At 43.4% G+C, this 17,245-nt stretch overlaps 1 protein-coding gene across 4 annotated transcripts in view; it reads right to left on the minus strand.

The window, feature by feature from the left end:
• Positions 1–17,245, minus strand: part of LOC132172735 (alpha amino-terminal protein methyltransferase) — a 38,232-nt gene that overhangs the window by 9,942 nt on the left and 11,045 nt on the right. For all 4 annotated transcript variants that reach the window (XR_015909761.1, XR_015909762.1, XR_015909763.1 and 1 more), the window contains exon 6: positions 13,272–13,326. Coding sequence is in view for 1 of the 4 variants with exons in the window: in XM_088512129.1 (XP_088368255.1) it covers positions 13,272–13,326 (55 nt within the window). In the remaining 3 variants the exon portion in view is untranslated. The remainder of the gene's footprint in view (positions 1–13,271; positions 13,327–17,245) is intronic.

Here is a 17,245-nt window from a genome sequence, read left to right on the forward strand (position 1 = left end):
TTGCCTCGTCATGGATTAGAAAAACAGTCAAGAGTTAAGGGTACATTTGGTAGACTGGAATGATGATTACCTAGCAATAGAAATGAGTACTACAAGGAATACAAGAAGTAGGAATGGAACGACAATTCCTATTCATTCGTTTGGTACATTAGAATGATTATTACCTAGGTACAGGAATGAGTATTACTAGGAATACATGAACTTGGAATTGAATGATCATTCATATTCATTCATTTGGTGACAACACAAGAATTACCAAATTTCTTAACTGGAATGTAATCAGATTTGAACAAAATTTTCTTAAACACCCCAAAAAAATAATATCCCAAAAAATCTTTTTTTTTTTTTTTTCTAGGCACAAAAAATAACCATTTATATTCGCCATATCCCCCATGGGCGGCTGGACAAGACGGAAGGCCGCCGGAGACGCCGGCGGATGGTGGCTGGGGACGAGAAAGGGCCACCAAAAATAGTGGCAGACACTGGCCTGTGACCGCGGAGGACGGCCTATTATGGGCTTTAGCCACGTGTTCTCTCGAATTTGAAGTATCTTTAGCACCAAAAATGCCTCCACAATCAAGAAGAATGGGAAAATAATCTGAACAAAGTCTAAGAAACTTGTTTTGGAGCAAATCAAGGAAGTAGGAGTCTCAAGGCAGGAAAACTAGGAATCCATTAATCCTAGACTTGGAAGGAGGGCCTGTTACTAGACCATGTAAAAGAGCCGCCCACCAGTAGAATATCCATGAGCCCTTACTCCAAGATGAAATAAAAAATCTCTAACATAGGTGAGCACAAGCGGGAATTGCCTATTCTCTCACTTGAAAAAGTGCGTTACATTGAAATTCCCCCCCCCCCCCACCCCCCCCCCCCCCCCCCCCCCAAGATGAACAAGCGGGAATCACCTGTTATCTCACAAAATTCTGAGAGAATTTCAAAGGGGAACAATCCATAAAGGACTAATCACAAAGTATGAAAGACCCTTCTAAATGGTGAAATGCATGGCAAAAGATAACTTTAAGGACTTCAGCTACCCGAAAGGTTGAGGGTGCAACTCACATTTCACGTAAGCCTCCTCAAGCCTTTATCATGGGGATATGGTTGATCCTGCTTGGAATAAGCCAAGACTTGCACCATAAGAAGTAGAAAGAATTTTGGCCCATCAATGAGAGTCACCAAAAGAAGAATTGGGGAGTCTACTTTCTAGTAAAGTGAAAGGATTTCGTGAGAGAGAGATGTGACCCTCTGGCAGCTTGAAGAACAAGTGAGCATCTACCAAGCCACTCTTCCGACAAGAACGTCAAATCCATTTGGTAGGGGTGGTTTGTCAAAGCCATGAGTTGGCTGCCTCAGTTGCAGCATATGTGGTACTTGCAGTCACATGGCTTTGGACATGAGAGAAGCAAAATGAGGGCCCAATAGTCGCTGCAAGTTGGTGCTCGAGAGAAGCAAACCGAGGGCCCGATAGTCACTGCAAGTTGGTGCTCGAGTTGAGCCTTAGCAGGTTGCAAGTACAATTGTGCAAGAGAAGGGCTACAAATGCAGCTCAATGTTGGCTAGCTAACCATGAACATGAGAACTAGGCTGGGGCTTAGCTGTGTGGGTGTGATGACCCTGTGAGCTAAATCAAATAAAGTTTGGCGATGGCATGGCATGCAATAAGCTCCACCACACCTGTTCAAACCAAGAACAACAATAAATCTAAGTATGGGTTGGTCATGCACTAGCTGGACAATCTTGGACCACATAGAAGGCTTGGCTTGCTGGAAAGCAAGATTTGCAAGCAGTTTACAAGTGGCAACACTGGCCTGCCAGCATGCTATGAGATCATCATGGAAGCATGCAAGTTATTGTCATGGACATGCCATGATCATGACGATGCAAGCCTTCTACATGGATTTGGCATGCATGAGGGCTGCTGGAGTGTAGCAGTTACTCATCAGAGTTGTTGCAAGATGCTACTATTGGCTGCCTGCATGGAGGTGGCATGTGATAAAGGGCAAAGTTGCTGTTGGGTGCTTTGTATGGACTTAACTTGTGGCAATCAACAAAATGCCAGGTATTGTATCTGATTCTAGTGGAATCCTATTATTAATTCTTAAATTTTTTGACTTTGATGTCTACTTCCCCACTAAGAGGTTATTATTCAAGTACTCTAATTAAATTAAAACTTGAAGCCTTCTTCTATCCTTTCACCTTAACACCATAATCAGATGCCCTCGCTGCCTTAAATCCTTTCAAAGACTTTACAGATCCCACTTCATAATCCCAGGCAATTCAGTGCACCTTTCTTCTATACGCATCAGTTAATCTTCTATGGTTTTTCTAAAATTAAATTATTTTGATAGCATGTAAGAATAAAATATAAGTTGCATAATACTCACCTTGAACCCTAATATCTCATTATATATACTTGGCACGTGAGGAATAGGGACGGAACGTGGGTGAATTCTGATCGGTGTTCCGGTAGTGTAGATTGAGGACCATCGAATTTTGATTGGAAAAATGGGTTATCTGGGGTATTTCTATGTAGAAACTAAATCCTTTGAGATTAGATCGAATGTGCAAGGCGGAGTCCAATTGGCAGAGAAGATTCGGGGAAAAACACGAGACGTGATCATGGCATGGCCAACCATCTTCTAGTTAGTGAGTGCATGGGACTATTTGACAAATATTGAGATTGTTCGTGACAATTGGAGGACTTTTCGCTTTGGTAGTTTTTTGTACATGATGCAGCGAAAAAAGAATTCCCACGGCAATTTTCTGGAGTTATCAGAATATGGTGGGAAGGGAAGGAGGAGCTTTGTGATTATACCGGAGGGGTATGAAGGGAAGGGATGGAAAGATTGCCGTTCGCAATTGCAGCGACTAAAGTTGCATTTTGAGAAGAATAGAGAAGGGGTGATCAATGGGGAGGAGTCAGAGGGAAAGAGACAAACCAGCAGGGCTCCAAAAGAGACCAAAGAGATGCAACCGACAAGCGGAGGGACCAAAGAGATGCCACCGGCAGGGCCCCAAAATCAGCAGAAGGAACTTCAGAACCGGCGTTCATATGCAGAGGTGGTGGTTGGGGAAAATTGCACGACCGGCACCTCCGGTACACAGGCAACCGGTGAGGGGAGGTTGAACCTTCGTAGGTCAATCCAGGTAACTCTTACTCCATTACTTACTGACAAACGGATCCAGGTAGCTCAGATCTAGTAGGTTAGACGGTTCGGTCTAGGTGCGCAAATTCTGGAGTATACAAACAAGGATCACGCCCTTCAGCAAAAGGAAAGTTTGGCGACACACACGCTAGAGAATCTCACGAGCATTAAGGAAATTCTGCTTTCCTTAACAGATATCCAACTGTCTAGAAAAGATGGAGCAGGGCGGTGGGAATAGGGGGCTGGAGATGGGCAGGGGGAATAAGGAGATGGAGATGGGTTGGGGTAATAAGGGGAAGGAGAATCAAATGGGCCAGAGCAAAATGGGGAATGGGCTGAAGGAATGGGCCCCAAACAGGGTGAATGAGAATGGGCCTGAGCAGACTAAAATGGTTGTAGAGCCAGTAGATAAGCCCACGAGGATGCAGATTATCAACAAGTACCAGAAGATATACGTTCGCCAGTATCCCACTCGAAACAAACGATGGCGCCCAAACCCGATGAGTGCAGTATCGCCGGTTGATGACTAGAGTGTGACGCCGGAGGAAGAAAAGGAGGATATTGACACAGAACATGCCGATGCGAGTGACCACATCTATTTACCGGCAATTACAAGTTCACCGGAGACTGATCGGAGTGGAACGCCTGAGCAACTTACGGAACTTCTTGGCACAGAACACGCCGATGAGAAGGATGGACCATCTAGGCAGGCTGAAAACAAGACAGAGCTAGCCGAAGAAGGGACTAGAGACGGTCCAGACGCTGCCGGCGTCGTTTCCATGATACCAGCGACGGCATCAGGGGTGGTGGAGCAGGGGGAGACCGTCTCAGACAGGGCCGAAAAGGGGAGCACAGAAGCATTGGGAGTCTCTGAAGTTGTGGGTCAGCCCGTGGATCAGTGTTCAAAAATAACTGACATCACCGGAAAGCCTGCCGGAGACTTACCGGCGACAGCTCAGGAAACCGAACGTACGAAAATACCCGAGGAGGTGGGATTGGTTGTGGAGACACATATGGCGCAGTCTGAAGGAGGGGAAGCTAAAGTAACGGGAGAGGTGAGGGGGTTGGTGCAGAAATAGAAGGGGTCAGTTTACTAGATGAAATTGGGGGGGGGGGGGGGGGGGGACGAGTTATTAGATATTCCACCTTTAGCCATAATGGGAGTGGGAGAAAATACACCTGTGTCACCGGACTAGGTCCTAGAACGGGTGTTAGAATTTTGCCAAGAACTGGGTCTCAAGTGCGATGGGCATGAGGAGGAGTTGCTGGCACTGTTTACTACCATCGAGAACAATATAGCAAATGGGCGAAGGGGCAGGGGACACCCGGGATTGCTAAAGTGGGGAATTGAGGTAGTCAGGAATTAAAGCAATTGGAAAGCACAGTGAACTATGATGTGAAAGGATCGCGAAAAGAGAATGGTAAAGGGAGGGCTGGAAAATCTTGTCAATGAAGCCAAAAATAATTTAGTGGAATCTGCGAGGTATGAATGAGATAGAGAAAAGAGTGAAAATTAGGCGGAGAATAAGAGCGTGGAAAGCGGATATTGTGTGTTTACAGGAGACAAAAATGGAGGTTATTAATATTGCGGTGATTCGGAGTGTGTAGGGGTGTAATCATGTTGGTTGGTTGTACTTGAGAGCTACGGGTGCATCTGGAGGTATTTTGTTAATGTGGGATAGACGAGTGGTGGAGAAAGTTGAGGAATGTGTAGGGCATTTTGTAGTAGCCTGTGTCTTCCGAAGTGTCACAGAAAATTTTGAATGGGCTTTTGCGGGTGTGTATGGGCCAACTGATGCTAGTATCCGAAGCAATTTTTGGGATGAACTGGGAGGTGTAATGAATGTGTGGGATCGACCTTGGTGTGTGGGAGGGGACTTTAATGTCGTGCACAATCTTGGAGAAAGATTACGGGCTACAAGACAAACGCAAGCAATGACCGATTTCGCTGATTTCATCTTCGAGCATGGGCTTATCGATCTTCCAATGGTAGGAGGGCGGATCACATGGTCTAATAGGCGTGCAGGGTCCAGACTTGATAGATTTTTGATCTCTACAGAATGGGAGGAACACTATCCAGATGTATGCCAAAAAAGATTGCCTAGAGTATTATCAAATCATTTTCCAGTGATGATGGAGTGTGGAATTGCAAGGGGTCATATACCATTCATGTTCGAAAAAATGTGGTTACAAGCAGAGGGGTTCGTGGAGCAGGTCAAGAATTGGTGGAATTCCTATTTTTTCGACGGTAACCATAGTTATGTGCTGGCCCGTAAGTTGAAAGCTTTGAAAGGGGACCTCAAAAAATGGAATGTGGAGGTTTTTGGAGATATAGGCAAACGTAAAAAGGAGTTAGAGGAGGTTTTGGGTGGGCTGGACAGACTAATAGAAAGTAGAGAATTAACGGAGGAGGAGACACTTCGGCGAGATGAATGCTCTCAAAACTTAGAGAAGACACTCTTACACGAAGAAATGAGTTGGAGGCAGAAATCTAGAGCATTGTGGCTAAAAGAGGGCGATCGGAATACGAAGTTCTTTCATAGGTTGGCAAACTCACACGAGAAAGAACATGGTTGCGGCAATGATGGTGGGTGGGAGAAGGACCGAGGATCTGGCAGCTATACAAGATCATATTGTGCATTTTTATAAAGCTCTGTATTCTGAGCAGTGTCAGGAGAGACCAACCACATTATTAGATCCTTTGATGGAACATATTAACTCTATTGAGGAAGGGGAGAGATTGTGGCAGGAGAGAGACTTTGAGGAAGAGAAGATTTCGGTGGTGGTGAGGAATTTGCATGGTGATAAGGCACCTGGACCGGATGGTTTTACTATGGCGTTCTATCAAAAATGTTGGGAGGCCCTTAAGGAGGACTTGATGGCGGTTTTCAAGGAATTCCATGATAGTGGTAAATTCGAGAAGAGCATTAATGCTACTTTTGTGGCACTTATTCCAAACAAAGCTGGGGCGGTGGACATAAACGATTTTCGACCTATTAGCCTGGTAAGCGGAGTGTATAAAATAATCTCAAAGGTGTTGGTTAGTCAGTTGAATTCCATAATGGGGAAGCTTGTATCACATACCCAAAATGCTTTTATACCAGGCAGGTAAATTTTAGATTCTGTTTTAATGGCGAATGAATGTGTGGATAGCTGGATTCGATCTAGGGAACCGGGTCTTATTCGCAAGTTGGATCTGGAGAAGGCATATGGTCATGTCAACTAGGATTTTTTATTATACATGTTGGAGAGATGTGGGTTCGGGGAAAGGTGGAGAGCATGGATTCATCATTGTGTCTCTATTGTACGATTTTCAGTGCTCATTAATGGAACACCGGCAGATTTTTTTGGTAGTTCTTGAGGAGTGAGACAAGGGGATCCTTTGTCCCCTCTTTTATTTGTGTTGGTGATGGAGGCTTTTAGTAGGATGATGAAGGCAATGGCAGAGAGAGAGCTTATGGCTGGTTTCTCAGTGGGTTCGCGGCTTGATGAGGAAATGGAAGTGTCGCACTTACTCTTTGCCGATGATACTATTATCTTTTGTGAGCCAAAGGTGGAACAACTCCGGAATTTGCGATGCTTGTTGTTGTGCTTTGAAGCGGTTGCGGGGTTGAAAATAAATTTATCAAAGTCTATGATTGCTCCTATAGGTATGGTGGAAGATGTAGAAGGATTGCCAAGTATACTTGGATGTGGTGTGGATTCAATACCATTTATATATTTGGGGTTGCCTTTGGGGGCTCATAATAAGGACCCCTCTATATGGAATAAGGTCATAGAGAAGCTGGAGATGAAATTGGCGGGGTGGAAGCAAATGTATCTATCCAAGGGGGGGCGACTAACGTTGATCAAGAGTACGCTATCTAGTATACCCACATACTATTTATCGTTGTTTCAAATCCCAGTGAGTGTGGCGAAACAGATCGAAAAAATTTAAAGAGATTTTCTATGGGGAGGTGACGGAGACGAGTTCAAATTCCATTTGGTCAGTTGGTCCAACATTCGGAGGCCAATGGAGGCGGGGGGATTAGGGGTAAAGAATTTGATACAATTTAATCGAGCTTTATTGGGTAAATGGTTGTGGAGATTTGCACATGAAAGAGATGCATGGTGGAGGAAATTAGTGGAGACAAAATATGAGGTGATGAGGGGTGATTGGTGTACCAAGGAGGTAGGAGGGTCATATGGGGTGGAACTGTGGAAAAGTATCTGAAGGGGGTGGGATGAGTTTAAGCAACATGTGCGATTCGAGATAGGAACCGGGTCTCGTGTTGTTTTGGCAGGATGTGTGGTGTGGGGAGGCATCACTGCAGAATTTGTTTTCCGCCTTGTTTAATATTGCATGTGGAAAGGAGGCATGGGTAGAGGAGAATATGGAGAGGGTAAATGGAGCTATCTATTGGAATGTAAGATTTACTCGACCTGTTCATGATTGGGAATTGGGGGAGGTTTCGAGATTCTTCGAATTGCTGTATTCCCAACAGGTAAGGCAAGGTGGGGTAGATAAAATTAGTTGGATTCCCTCGAAGGAAAATTTTTGAGGTGAAGTCTTTCTACAAGGTGTAGTTAAATTCAACCCCGGTGGATGGTCCATGGAAGCTTATTTGGAAGAGTAAAGCTCCTCCGAGGGTGGCTTTTTTCGTATGGACGGCGGTTATGGGAAAAATTTTAACCTTGGACAACCTACGAAAGAACATTATTGTGACGGAATGGTGTTGTATGTGCAAGAAGAGTGGCGAATCTATTGATCACCTTTTAGTGCATTGTGAAGCTGCTGTAGAGGTATGGAACATGATCCTCCAGCTATTTGGTATAACGTGGGTGATGCCGGGGAGTTTGAAGGAATGCTTGGGAAGATGGAGAGGGCAAAGGGGAAAGCGAACAGCCATGCACATTTGGAGGATGGCTCCTTTGTGTGTAATGTGGTCCTTATGGAGAGAAAGGAATGCGCGGAGCTTTGAGGATCATGAAATGGGCACTATAGAAGTGAAGCAAAGGGTGCTCCAAACACTCTTCTCTTGGAGGGTCTTGGGGTCTTCTTCGCAAGCTTCAACGCTTACGGAATTTATAGATCTATGTGCGTCCTTTACAGTTTAAAGCTCGTGAGTAGGCTCTTTTGTATACTTCCAGTGTACATGGGTTGCGCCCCTTGCGCTTTTTCTGATAAGTAATAATGATATATAAAAAGCGCAAAGGGGCGCAACCCACATACACGGGAAGTATAAACAGAGAGCGCTTAAGAAGGAGAAATGAAAAAGAAAGTTAGAGAAACTAATTACTAAAGGAGCTAGCCAAGCGGCCATCCAAGAGTAAACAGTAAAGAAGAAAAGATGAGTCAATTCCTCTATAGTCCTAGTGGATTTTTCAAAACATCTAGCATTTATTTCATTCCATATACACCACATAAGACACAGAGGGATCATCTTCCACACAACTGCGCTTCGAGATCGTCCTCCCGACCACCATCATCTTCCACACCCCTTGCGCTTTTAATACAATGACTTTTACTTATCAAAAAAAATGAATGGAAACATGAATCAGACTAGTTTATTGTTACCAAGTTTGGTTATGTACTTTTGATACTTAAGTTTGTATTTTCTTAGACTTGCTTGAAAGTGCATGAGTTGAAGCTATATTTTGGCATTATTTTTTATAACGTTTTCTTTTTTTTTTTTCTTAATGATATATTACATTTTTTTCTATCTCTTACAGTATTATTTCCTCGACACATATTTGAGAATTTAGTTACAAATGTAATAATTGGTTGGGGACCACGCTCGATAATGTGGAAGACACTAGTTTGAATCTCCCCTTTTTATAATTAATGTGAATATTATTGAAAAAGCGCAGAGGAGCGCAACCCTAATGCAAAAATATATACAATAGAAACCCCTACGGAATATATAGAGCACATATTCAAGAACTCATCTATAGTCGGGACAATACTACGATGATGAGCCAACGCCCACAAGTGTAGCATAGCGATCATATTCTTCCTTATCCTCAAACGTTCGGGCATTCCTCTCCCGCCAAATACATCATGTGATGCACAAAGGAACCATCCTCCAAATGACTTTAGAGATATCCCTACCCCCCACCTGATTCCAGCAAGAAAGCAAGTGAAGGAACCTTTGCGGCATGACCCACTCAGTACCGAACAAAGTAAACACATAGTTCCATAACCGAGTAGCCACTTCACAATGAATCAACATGATCTACGGACTCCCCATTCTTCTTACACAGACAACACCATTCCACTACCATAATACTCCTCTTTCACAAATTGTCATGTGTCAGAATTTTGCCGAGAGCTGTAGTCCACCCAAAAAATGCCACTCGCGAAGGCACTTTAGAGCGCCAAATACTCTTCCATGGAAACACCTTACAATCTGGAATGGACAAGGCCTTATAGAACAACTTCACCTCAAACATACCCTTTTTAGACGAGGACCATCGAATACGGTCCGCATTACCATAAGAAACCTTACAAGAGTACAGCAGTTCAAAGAAAGTTGAGACCACATCCAATTCCCAATCCTGGGCGGAACGCGCAAAAATGACATTCCACTCAACCATCCCATTCCTCCAACTAAAATTATCCATCACCCACGCTTCTTTGTACCTCGCAATACTGAACAGGGAAGGAAAAGCATGCTTCAACAGTTGATCGTCACACCAAATATCATGCCAAAAGCAAACTTTCGATCCCATCCCCACCTCAAACCTCACACCTTTTGCAAAAGTACCCCAACCTCCTCTAATATGCTTCAACAAACCCACACCATAAGAACCCAACACCTCCTTCGAACACCACCCACCATCCTGATCTTCATACTTGGCTTTAATTATCTTGTACCAAAGAGCCTCACTTTTTGTCGCATATCTCCACAACCATTTTCCCAAGAGAGCTTGATTAAACTTATGTACATTCCAAATGCCAAGACCGCTGGCCCATAGGGGACGGCATATTTGGTTCTAATTAACAAGATGCAATTTTTGTTCATCTCCCATTCCTCCCCACAAGAAATCTCTTTGAAGTTTCTCAATCCTTTTGACCACACTCATAGGAACAAGAAACAAAGATAAAAAATAAGTTGGAAGAGTAGACAACGTACTCTTTATAAGAGTTAATCGACCTCCCTTTGATAGATACAATTTCTTCTATCCTGCCATATGACGCTCCATCTGCTCAAGCACACCATTCCACATAGACGTAGCGTTGTGCGTAGCCCCTAATGGCAAACCCAAATACTTCATAGGCAAAGCCGCAACACTACATCCAAGAATATTAGCCAAAGCCCCAATGTTGTCCACCTCCCCTATAGCAACAAGTTCTAATTTACCAAGATTAACCCTCCGCCCCGAAACCGCCTCAAAGCACAAGAGAATAAGGCGTACGTATCGGATTTGGTCAGGATATGCTTCACAAAAAATTAAGGTATCATCAGCAAATAAAGAATGAGAAACCAACAAATCTGAAAAAGCCCTTTCTCCCACAGAGAAACCTGACAATAAACCTTGCTCTATTGTCACATTCACCATCCTGCTCAAAGCCTCCATAACCAACACAAAAAGTAACAGCGACATCGGGTCCCCTTGCCGAATCCCCCACGAACTATTAAAGAAACCCTCTGGCGTTCCATTTACCAAAATGGAGAATCTGATCGACGAAATACACCACTCTATCCAGCCCTCCATCTCTCTCCGAAACCACATTTTTTTAGTAAGTACAACAAAAAGTCCTAGTTAACATGGTCATAAGCCTTTTCCAAGTCCAATTTGCAAATAACACCTGGCACCCTTGATCTCATTCGACCATCCAAACATTCATTAGCAAAGAGCACAGAATTTAATATTTGTCGCCCACCAATAAAAACATTTTGAGAGTTAGAGATGATCTTTCCTAAAACAGTTTTCATTCTAGTGGCCAAGACCTTGGATAAAATTTTATACACCCCTCCCACCAAGCTAATGGGCCGAAAATCCTTCACCTCCAACGCATCCGCCTTCTTTGGAACCAAGGACACAAATGTTACATTCATACTCTTCACCAACTCACATCTTCAATGGAATTAAGAAAAAACAGCCATAACATCATGTTTCACCACAGCCCAACAAGATTGGAAGAATGCCATGGTGAAACCATCTAGTCCCAGTGCCTTGTCACCCTCCATACCTTTTACCACCTCCCAAACCTCCTCCTCAAAGTCTCTTTCTAACCAATTTTTCTCCTCCTCATCAATGGACGAAAAAAATTGATTATCCATTTTAGGTCTCTAAGAACTTCGCTCAGAATATAAGCTTTGATAGAACTGCACAATATGTTCTTTTACCTCTGTAGGATTATAAGACAAAGCACCATTGATACGTAAAGCTTCCACACGATTATACCTGCGATGGGAATTAACCACCTTATGAAAAAACCTAGTGTTACTATCCCCCTCCTTCAGCCACAAGTCTCTCAATTTTTGTCGCCAATGTATTTCCTCACACAATAAAGTATTCTCCAGTTCCTTCGACATATCAGCCAATTTAATCTTTTCTTCCTCTACTAAACCCCTAGTTTCTGCCATAACATCCAGCTCTTGGATCCCTTCCAACAACTCCTTTTTTTTTCCTCCCAATGTCACCAAACACCTCCTTGTTCCATTTTTTCAAATCCAGTTTAAGGGATTTCAGCTTATTAACCAAAACAAAACTAGGTAAGTCTTCAAACATATACGAATCCCACCAAGACTTAACCTTGTCAACAAAGCCTTCAGACTTTAACCACATATTCTCAAATTTAAAATACTTACGACCTCCACTAGATTCCCCACAATCCAGCAATAAGGGAAAGTGATCGGAAAGTAGACGTTGAAGCCTTCTTTGTGACACCACCGATAGTGATCCTCAATCTGGTGAGAATAAGAATAGATCAATTCTTGACCAGGTTTCATCTTCTTGATTATTGGACCATGTATACAGACATTGGTGGATATCCCCGCCAATGGAATATCCACCAAACCTTGTTCGGATATAAAATCCGAAAATTCCATCATGCCTGTAGAATTGTTCGAATCACTAGACCTCTCACTAGGAAACCGAACTATATTAAAATCTCAACCAAAACACCATGGTACCTCCCACACATTCATCAAACCAGCCAACTCCTCCCAAAGGATCCTTCTTTCCACATCATCATTCGGGCCATACACCCCCCCAAACGCCCATTCAAAATGGTCCTCCACATTCTGAAAAGAACAAGCCATTGTGTAACGCCCCATACACTCCTTTTTTTCAACTATCCTCCTATCCCATCAACAACATGCCCCCCGACGCCCCATTAGATCCCTTATACATCCAGCCCACATGTTGGCCTCCCCATAAACTACGTACCACCTCCCGGGAAATAAACTCCATCTTTGTTTCGATCAAGCACACAATTCCTGCTTTCCACTCTTTTAAAAGACCCCCAATCCTCAATCTTTTCTTGAGGGCATTCAACTCTCTCACATTCCATGCAATGATTTTTGGCTTCATAGACCACCATGTCGACCTCTCACTCTTCCCTTACCTTGCTGGATTTCCAACCAGCCCCTTTCATACTTGACGTAACAGTTTGGTCTCTTCAGCTCCCTATTTCCTCTGGAAGCAGGGACACTAGAGGAAGTACCCACCACATCGATAACTGGCTGCTTTCGAGAATCTTCAATATCATTGAGTAAAGCCTCCATTTTATCCGTTTCCCCCTCACAAGTCAATCCAATCTTGGGATAAAAGTCTATACACCTATCAATAACCCAGCTATTGGTAACCTTTTCTGGTATTGTCTCCTCCAAACCAACTTCCCCGTGATCAAAACTACCCATAACCAAAATCCCCTCGTTTTCAACCATACCTGGACCTGACCCATCATCAGAATCTTTGAATCTCCCCTTCTCCCTCTCTTAGGGTCAATTACTTATCAAAAAAAAAAAAAAAAAAAAACACCTCTTCATTTAAGAACCACAGAAGCTGTATAGATGAAAGAAATGGCATCCACTTAGAGCTTGTAGGGTGCAAACATAAGTTACTGCATCGTAAAGTACCCTTGATGAAAATTTCAGCATAACTAGAGTGACAGAAAACAAAAAGAAAGCATACCCGTTCTTGCTATATTCTCTTTCAGGACGATAAAGCCACCGGGTTTAAGGCCAGCCTAGAAGTAACTAATAAGTTAGTACCACTAAAGTGCAGCAGCTACAGATGTTCATTAGAATATTTATGAAGTCAAACTATGTGAAAACAAATTGAATAAAGGTATAGGAGGCAGCATATATACAAGGTCTTTGAGACATAAAACTCCAAGCAAACACAAAAAAGTTAAAGAGGAAAACTCCAATTTTTAACATCCTACAAAGCAAAAAAAAGGCGAAAATAGTAGTAATTTTACCACCAAAGAGCTGAACATCAGTCAAAGGCTAACAAATGAAAGCTAAGAAAGGTCAAGCACATGATAGCACAAAAATAAAGAGAAATCAGATAATTCACCATCCAATACTCCTAAAACAGTCTAAAAGAGAATAGGCTACACAACTTGAAGCTATCACTTAGATCAGGGAACACATTGTTTTTCTATAACCGATTGTTTTCCAAACAGTTTAGTTGGCGGCCCAAGCTGGATGGCCTTGCTTTTGACTCCATTGCTGAGGAGACCAATTGATTAGAAGGAAAGTTTGAGGAATCTGAGGTGTTGGAGGTGGTGAAAGGTATGATTAGTGATAACGCATCAGACCCTGATGATTTTATTATACATTTCATTCAAGCATGTCGAGATGTGATTAAAGATGATGTAACATTGAACGAGCCTCCTCATTTCTCTACCCTTCTTCAAGCAAAACTTTCAACATGGTATTAGAGCCTAGGGTTTATACATTTTCCTGATATTTTGTATCTCTTCAATATTTTTTTTCCCCTTCTCCTTCCTTTTTATCTTTTCTTTTTCTCTCTCGCCCCATTCATCTTGCTATTGATCAAAGAAAATTGCATTATTGGGCTTCATGCCCGTGGTAGGAGATGACGCCAAGTTCACTGTCGTCAATGATGTGATCTCACCGTCATCTCCATGGTTGGATTTGGATTCGTCATTGTTGGCAGACTAGGTGTAACCAGCGGACCGCACTCTTCGTCTTTGGTGGTTGGTTGGTGTAGTTGGACGGTTCTGTCTGTGGTGGCTAGTACTCTCTGTGGTGGCCGGAGACAGGTTTTAGGTGTTGCCGGCAACTCTATTTGTCATAGTTGGGGTGGTCTCCGACAAGGTCGTTGTGTCCCTGGCACAGTTTGGGTGTCGATGGCAATTTTCCGGCGACATTTCGAAGAAGAAGACTGTCGTTTGGTTCGAGGTGGTTGTCATCGCCTATTCGGGATAAGGATATCCCAACCTCAAACTGGGATAAGGCTGTCCATGTTTTGGTTTCGACCGGTCCAATCCGATTCAGGCTATTTTGCAGCTGGTTCAGGCTAGTTTGCAACCAGTTTAGGTCAGTTTTTCGACAATTTCTCTCGGTTCATTCCGGTTCACCATGTTTCAATCCTATTTTGCTCAAGTTCAGTCCGGTTCAGGTCAGTTTTTGACAATTTCTCTCAGTTCTGCCACGGTTTGAGTTGTTTTCAGTTGACACAAGTCTCTTTCAGCCAGTTTGCTTCAGTTTGGGGCTGTTTTATTTGATTTTTTGCCTATTTTCACTTGGTATTCCGTTCTTTGGTGGGCTCTTGCAGTTATTTGCATGTTGTTACCGCATTATGGCCTCTTAACTCAAAATTAATTACTTTTGCTTCTATGGGTCCTGCTCCTATGACACATGTGAAACTAAACGGAAAAAATTATGTTTATTGGACGCGTCTGTGGAAGCATGCTTGAGAGGGAAAGGTCTATATTCTCACTTGAAATCAGGGCAACCTCCGGAAAATAGCTCCACGAGCTTTTGGGACTAGGCTGACATCAAATTATATTTTTTATGTTGAACAGTATTGAGCCCCACATTAGATCCTCGTGTCTCTATCTTCCTACTGATAAAGCAATTTGGGATCATCTCCAACACATGTACTCTGGTATTGGGAACATCACTCGGAATTATGAGGTGTATAAACAATACTTTGGGCTTGAGCAAGACAATCAAACTGTAGATGAGTACTACAATCAAGTTGTGGCCATTTGTAAGGAAAGAGACATGTATCAGCCACTCTCCACTGACTTGAAGAAAGTTGAAAAGCAACGTCAAGATGTAGATGTGGTTCAGTTTCTTCTCGACTTGAAACCTGAAAATGAGTTTGTTCGAGCGCAGAATTTGGGTGGCTTCGACCTCCCATTGCTTCCTAAGGTTTTTTCTCGGCTTCAGTGTGCTACTATCTCTGATCATGGTTCTCTGTTGAGCATGCAACATAATGGTGATTGTGCTACTTTTATGGCTGCCCGTGGTAGTTATGGTAGTTCCCGTGGGGGATGTGGCGCTTGTGGTTTTCGTGGTGGACGTGATTAAAATATAAGTGATCCCATTGGAAGTTGTGGGCCTCGCAAATGCACTCATTGTGGTCATAGTAATCATTCTGTGGATTTTTGTTGGGATTTACATGGCATTCCAGATCTTCTACCAATGCAGACAGCTCTAGAAATGTCAAGGGCAATTTGAGTGTAAATCTTAACTTTCGCACCCTGAGAGAATTGGTGGTTCTCCTTAAAATGGAAGTGAACCGTTGTATTGAAAGGATTGATCAATACCAGGGCCTAGTTGGTATTGAAAACGGACTACGCCCTGAGAGGGTTGTTGTTGTCAAGCTAAAGCCCCACCCACAAGGGAGAATCCCTTCTAAGCCTCCCAACGATGTACACGACACCAACTTGTTACCCTTGCCCAAACTAAAGTTGTCATTAGAGGTAAAGGTCGCTAGGCTCTAGTGGCACCCAGTTTAAACACCTTTTGTCCCAAAGCCAAATCCACGCTTAAATTGAAAGTGAAAGCGGGTTCTAGAGTTTCCTTTTCGGGCTCAATGCAATTATGGGTCCGAGTGTTCTTTTTGATCAACCAAATGGAATTCCAATAGTTCTGCCACATAGCTTTGACATCTACGTCGCTCTTTAGGAAAAGATTCTAAAGGGAATTCGAAGTCTACCGTTGGGTGAGGATACAAAGAGCTCTTTCGCCAAAACTTCTCTGCCAAAGGAGCCATTTTCTGCCATGCAATCTCCGCCGCTACTGGACAGCACCATTGAGTTGAGTACAGAACTTGCCGATAGTAACCCAGTTGTAGGGTCCTCAATTATACGTTGGGGGCATGCTAGGTCTTTGGAATTAGGTGTTGTCTCAAAAAAAGCCTTTGTCGAAGATTTGCCTATTCTTCCTCGTATGGGCACTATTGGGGGTGTGCCTGATGGACTACTGGTAGATCCACTCCTTGGTCCCGTTGTCTCTGTTTCTACTCTTAGAAGAGTTCTTAAGGGGTGCCAATGCGTACCAATAGAAGATGAAACATAGTGCCTTCTCGCTAGCGGTTCTCTGCCAAAGGTGCCGCCTTCTATCACTAAGTCGCTGCTGTCTCTGGTTGGCATCACTATGGTGAGTACAGAAACTGCCGGCGATGACCTAGTTGTCAGGTCTTCAAATCCATGTTGGGGGCATATTGGGTCTTTGCAAATGGTTGATGCCCTAGAAAAAGCCACCATCGAAAACTTGTCTTTTGCTCCTTGTTTGGGAGTTGTTGATGGTGCAGTCGATCCCAAGGGCTTGGAATGAGCAATTGACCTTAGAGGTGGGAAAAGGGTCCTTGTTGTGCGTGGTTTGTAGGGGCTGTCAACTCCAAGGGGTTGGCCCAAGTGGTGACGGCCTTGGTCTTGAGGGTTTGCTCCTTTCAAGGTCCAAGGTTCAGCACCTAATGGGTGCAAACAATTCCTTGGGGCTACACCTATTGATGAAAAGCTAGCGATTTAACCAGTTCTGTATAGGAAAACTTACAAGGGTGCGGTGCACGGAACAGGGGTTTACCCTGTAGAGGTGGGTCCGAAGGGCCCTGCCTTAGAGAGGTTCCCCGACATCAAAAAAAAAAAGTTTGTGGGGGCTGTCAACATGTGGATTGGTGTTACT

Source organism: Corylus avellana, chromosome 1 (assembly GCF_965113065.1).
Source record: "Corylus avellana chromosome 1, dhCorAvel1.hap1.2, whole genome shotgun sequence".
NCBI classification, from domain to species: domain Eukaryota; kingdom Viridiplantae; phylum Streptophyta; class Magnoliopsida; order Fagales; family Betulaceae; genus Corylus; species Corylus avellana.